This window comes from Nyctereutes procyonoides, unplaced genomic scaffold (assembly GCF_905146905.1).
Source record: "Nyctereutes procyonoides isolate TBG_1078 unplaced genomic scaffold, NYPRO_anot_genome, whole genome shotgun sequence".
Taxonomy (NCBI): Eukaryota; Metazoa; Chordata; class Mammalia; order Carnivora; family Canidae; genus Nyctereutes; species Nyctereutes procyonoides.
This window is the reverse complement of record NW_026575133.1, coordinates 24,785,736-24,791,487: the sequence shown is the minus strand read 5'-3', so window position 1 is coordinate 24,791,487 and position 5,752 is coordinate 24,785,736. Positions and strand designations below refer to the sequence as shown.

Sequence of the window (5,752 nt, the reverse complement as noted above, 5' to 3'; positions counted from 1 at the left end):
CAAACTACTTTTTGTAGGGGTTGTGCCAGTGTACATTTCCACCAAGAACACTCTTCACCCCACCTTTGGCCAGAGACCCAGGATGATTGCTTATTGAATTAGCAAGTCGAGCATCTGCTCTGTGCTGGGCCCTGTGCTAAACCACAGCAACACAAGAACAAGATGCTGCTGGTACTTCCTTTTGAGCAGAGTGAGAGACAGACTTACTGGACGACCAAGTCAATTTGTGACGAAGCTCTATAGCATGACACCAGGACTATGAAAACACAAAGGGGTGATTTATTCTGGAAGGAAATCTTCAGGGGGAGGCACAGGTGATCCAGGCCCTGAAAGATGAGCAAGTTGCCAAGGGATGGAGAGCTACCTGACCCATGGGGACAGCATGAACAGCAACTGAGAAACTGGTTCCCGGGGCCATGGATAGAGTAGCTTGATGGAACTTGAGGTACTAAGATTGCAGAGGCAAGCAAAGACCAGAGAGAGACTGAGCTTTCATCCTGAAGGGACTGAGCAGTCTTTGTGGGCTTGCAGGTGGCAGCGACGTGGTCAGACCGTTTCCCCCAGCCACCTGCTCTGCCCACTGTATTCCCCTGGACTTCAGTACTCCCAGGAATGTGGTGGTGGGTGTCCCATTTCATCCCAGGGCATCATGTGATGCCTAAACTCTGACCTCACAATAGCCTCCAAGTAAGCCAGTTATGATGCAAGAAAAGTTTGCGACTGTCCTTTGGGTTCCCATAAACGTGTCCTGGAAAGCAACTCCAGGCCTTGACACCTCCCTTCCTAGCCGACTTCTGGAGTATGATCAGAGAATGGGAGAATGGCTGTCAGAAGATGGGAAAACAGAAAGCCCAAGAAAGGAAGGTTGCAGATGGAATGTGGAGGAAGGATGGAGGGCCAGTCAGGATATATAACACGAGTGACTCCTTCTGGGAGAAAGACTCCCTGTGCTGTCAACGGAATCTGTGTTCTGCTTCACCCCTGGAGTGAGCGTAGCCTGTGCTTCTGGTTCTTTCCTTCCCACCCCTCCCAGAACAAGCCAAGGGGAGGAGCCCACCCCAGACAGTGGTCCTAGCCTGACTAATGCAGAGTCGCCCTGAGGTTTCCCACCCCGAAACTAAGAGTAGGAAGGCCCTTCCTGGAGTCTTACTCTACCTGCCTCTCTGCCTTTCAGGATATGGACCAAATTCTACAAATCAGATCCGCGCATTGCCCTCGGGAAATACTCCCCCCTGGAAAAAGAGATCCTAGTAAGTGTCCTAAAGCATATTCACAGGGATGCCCCCCTTGTAGTTGGGCGGTAGGTTGGGGGGTGGAGCCAGAGGTTCAAAACCCACCAGCCGTGGAGATACAAGTCTCCCAGTGGCCTCAAGTTGGGTGAGTCCGTTTGAGGCTCCCACACTTGCATAGCAAATACTCCCTTGCTTCAAAGTCTTAATCAGGTATAAAACTGGGAGTGCTGACAAGGGACAGGAGCTGCTATTTCTGGAGCCCTTCCCTTATGCTAGTCGCTTTCATAAGTACTGTCTTCTGGAGGCCTCGCCATCGCCCTGTAAGTTGGCGCAATTCTTTCAAGTTCACGGTAGGTAAGGAGAGACAGGATTTGAACTCCAGCCTGTCTGACCCCAAAGCTCCACCTCATTTCCCTCAGCACAGGAGGTCAAACACTCAGCCACAGGGGGAGAGGGGCCATGAGGCAGTTCTTTCTGTGGATGGCCCTCTGTTCCTGTCCCGTTGAGATTTTAACAGTCCCCTTCATGTTGTCAGCGTCTGGGTGGTGTTCACACGGTAGCAGCAAGAAAACTTCTGACTTACAAGCAAGAGGAAGAATGGAAAATGCTCAAGGAGCTCCAATCACTGTCTTCCAACTACAAGCGGGCGATGGAATATAGAACACAGCATTCCCCTCCCTGTGCCACCTATAGGCCCCTAGAGAAAATATGGACAGCAAAGGTGATCGTGCCCTCAGAGGAGTTCAGAATGCCACAACGTGAGAAGCTCACCATCATGAAGCACATAGAACGGATGCAGCTTGCTCGAGCCCTAAGAAATAAGCAGCTCTTGCCCTACATCGAGAGGTTTCGGGGCTCTTCATTTCTACCTAGAGGAGGCCTGTGCCCAATGGCAAAAGACAAGACCGGGGAAGACGAGGACGATGAGGCTGATTTCTCTGATGACGCCAAGCAAGAGGAGAGAGGCAAGGCAGAGAAAAGACAAGAGATAAACATGAAAGTAATTTTCAAGTCAGAAGAGCCAAAAAAGTGTTTCATACAACATCCGAACGATCGGAAACCATTCTTCCCCACAAAGAAAGCAGAACGGTCCATCACTGGCTTAACCAACCGGAATCTTCTCCACTTGGCTGAATTCCCTGGTGACCTAATGCTAATGAATCAGGATTTTATATCACGGGGAGTCTTCCCCACCGAGGTGACAAAGGCCAGCCTCCTGGGGGAAGAGAGCGTCTGGAAAGAGTACACGCCTAAAGCTGCCTCTCACCAGTATTAAAATCTCACTTATTCCCATGGCAACCAAGTGTCCTGGTTCTTATTCCTCCTGCAGCTCTGCTCTGCCCCCCAGATCTCCAGGGCTCCTCAAGATGAGACCTAACAGTGAGGGCTTCCTGGTTTCAGGCATCTCTTGGCTCTTGGCTCTCTTGGCTCTCAGCCACCACCCTCACCCATGGCCCAGGCCTTCCCAGGATGCAGGTCCCCCCTTTACACTCACTGCCACGGGGCCTGTGTCACTCATCCCTGCCTGCTGTCAAACAAATCACCCTTAAATTTACTGGCTTAAAATAACAGTCATTAATTTAGCTTGTGATTCTGTGGCCTAGCAGTTTAGGTTGGGTTCAGTTGGGTTCCTCATGGGTCTGCAGTCACCTGCAGGTCAGTTAGATGACTCTCCTGGGAGTTGACAAACTATCAGCAAGGTCCATGGGAGTGACTGAGCCATGTGTTTCCTTCCCGCAGCAGGTTAGCCAAGACTCGTTCACGGGGCCACAGGATTCGGGAGAATTACTGGATGTTTGCAAGGCCCACGGAGCCAAGACTCAGAAGTAGCACACCACCACTTTGTCACATTGTGTGGGCCAAAGCAAGATCGGAGGCCAGTCCAGATGCAGGGGTGGGCATATGGGCCTCAGCTCTGGATAGGAAGGGTTGCAAAACCCTGCTGCAAAGGGCATGAATACGGGGAAGCGGGTGCGATTGGGACCCTGGTTGCAATTATTCCTGAGCTGGGACCAGTCTGTAGCTCAGATGGGTGAGAGAATGGTTCTGACGGAGAAGGCTGCCCAGACCTAAAGGCTGAAAGTCGGTTCCAAGCTTCCCATGTCTTACTGAGGTATGCAGCCTCTACCTCGGAAGGTAGAGCCCACCGGTTCCTGGCCTTGTCTCTCTGCTGCCCTGCTCGTCAGTCTAGCCAGGAGACCTACACCTTCCCAAGAAGCCAAGTGCAGGCACAGGGCATGCAGGGCTGTCATGTGCATGGTTCCTTCGGGCGTGTCTGGAGGTGAGTCTAGGGTCTCTGAGGGCAGCTATTGCTGTTCCCATTAAGGCCTGCCTTGGCCGCAAGGTTGCAGATCCAGCAGACAGCACCTGGGACAGCACATTTGGCATTTGAGAAGCAGAATGTGTCCATTTATTACCTGCATCTCAAGCACAGAAAGATCCCTTAATTAACTGCACTCTGTCTTTGGCAATCTGGTCACAGTTGGAATGACACAGAACTTGTCCACGCAGCCCAAGGCTTCCCAGCGCAAGCCAGCTTTCTTTCTGGCTCCCTCCTCTAGGGTAGGAGGTGAGGGTGGGATTCTTATGTCTGCTCCCTCAAGAACCACAGCTGCTGTCCTAGCACAGGTCGGAGCCAGGGGCAGGAGACTCCTCCCTCTCTCATTTTCCAAAAGAACTCCATTGGCCACCAGGGCAAGTACCAAGTCGGTAGCCGCTGTGGCTGGAATTCCAGGGTGTTGGGAGCCATGCTAGGGAGGTGCACACACAAGCTGTGTCTTTTCATGATGTCAGCTGTATTCACTCATAAAGCAATATTCCAAACTCAATGACATTTCTCTATGCTTTGAACTCGGCTTCCTACATGTCACGTAAAATGAATATAAGTCATACATCAGGCCATAAGCAACAAGGGTAGGAGGTTAAGGCGGCCATGAGCGTGCCCTGGGCATGCGGACTTGGTCTGGTTCGGGGGGGCTCCTGGCATTCTCTGCTTATCATGTTCAAGCAGTGGAGATCTCCATGTTCAGAGATCAGTCAGGTAGAGTCTTTGGGGGCAGTTGCCCTTTCTGATGTGGTCAGAAGTAGGGGAGTCAGTATCTGGAGAGTCTGACAGTTGGCTGCAAAAGTCCTCCCTGTTAAAAGTTTCATCCTAATATGGTTTCACTCATACAAGGAATATAAGACATAGTGAAAGGGACTATAAGGGAAAGGAGGGGAACTGAGTGGGAAAAATTAGAGAGGGAGACAAACCATAGGAGACTCCTAACTCTGGGAAACAAAGGGTTATTGCAGAAGGGGAGGTGGGCAGGGAGGGGTTGGGGTAACTGGGTGACGGGCACTGAGGAGGCCACTTGATGGGATGAGCACTGGGTGTTATACTATATGTTGGCAAATCAAACTTCAATAAAAACAAATGCAAATATTTTTAAATATTGCAAATATTATTATATTAAAAAAAAGAAAAAATAAATAAGAAAAAAGTTTCATCTTTATTTTGTCCCTCCAGACCTCTTCTGGTTCTTGTGATTATCAGTTCCTGGTTCTTTCAGGTTCTCTCAGAGCCTTGCTGATGATCAGTTCTTGTACCACCAGCGCACTCAAGTTTCAGCAATATCTATTCTCGGCTCAATGCTCTTGGCTGCTTACCTCACCGCTTGACATGAGTGACTCCATCGTGCTCTCTACACTGGATCCTTGTCTCAGCATAAATGTCACCTCTCCAGAGACAAAGGTCACCAAGAGCTTAAGATAGCTGGGCTTTATAGACAAGATGACACAAACGGTCCTCCCTCAGTTCCCCCCACCCTTGGTGGGGAGGAAGTAGCCAAAGACAGTTACAATGATGTTGTCAGCACAGTGCCCCCCCCCCCAAAAAAAAACCAGAATATTTGATGGACTAAACCAGTTTCCTCATTCTCCTGCTGGGGAAGTCTTTGACCTCAGCCTAACTTGGACTTTTCTGAAGGGCTCCGGGAAAAACTCAAAAGCATTTGTTTTCTCTCTTTACAAAAAGCAAGATATTAAACTAGGCAGGTTTATTTGACATGTCCAATCACCTGGAAGCATTGTCAAAGGAGAAGTGATGTCTGACCTTTTTAGGTTACATTAGGATCGGGACATGTTGTTAATATAAGTTTTCTAGAAATTATATGGCATTCCTAGAAATCTGTCCTGGTATAATGTCATCAGTCATAATTCTAGTTATTGACTTAAAATGTTGTGTGTCACAGAAATAATCAAATTTCCTTGTCAATTGCATCGTGATGAGCTCTCATCAGATCTTTAACCATGGCCATTTTAAGTCTTTTGTCATTTACGGACTATTCTTGTTTTATCCTGGTGCTTTTGCAAAAGTGCTCCATTTTCAAAAAGATTCATGGAAGAGACTCTGATAAGTGGAGGCTTCTGATAACTTAAAGATCATACCTCTGAATTGGGTGAGAATTTCCAGAACTCTAAAGGAAAACTTGAATTCATAAAACTGCTAACAAAAGAGCAACATCAACAAGAATTAATTA

The 5,752-nt window shown here is 48.8% G+C and overlaps 1 protein-coding gene across 1 annotated transcript; it reads left to right on the top strand.

Moving 5' to 3' along the window:
• The first annotated feature begins 801 nt into the window (after positions 1 to 801).
• Positions 802 to 2,508, top strand: CUNH10orf120 (chromosome unknown C10orf120 homolog). Its single transcript, XM_055345746.1, has 3 exons — positions 802 to 986; positions 1,175 to 1,250; positions 1,768 to 2,508. Exons 1-3 carry the CDS (start codon positions 802 to 804, stop codon positions 2,506 to 2,508), a joined length of 1,002 nt encoding a protein of 333 aa, XP_055201721.1.
• The last annotated feature ends 3,244 nt before the right edge of the window (positions 2,509 to 5,752 follow it).

Excerpts from the sequence above, each read along its gene's own strand:
- CUNH10orf120 (XM_055345746.1), top strand. The coding sequence starts at position 802 with ATGATCAGAGAATGGGAGAATGGCTGTCAGAAGATGGGAAAACAGAAA. Across the intron at positions 987-1,174 it reads TGTTCTGCTTCACCCCTGGA|GATATGGACCAAATTCTACA; the intron begins GTGAGCGTAGCC and ends TCTGCCTTTCAG. Across the intron at positions 1,251-1,767 it reads CCCTGGAAAAAGAGATCCTA|CGTCTGGGTGGTGTTCACAC; the intron begins GTAAGTGTCCTA and ends TCATGTTGTCAG.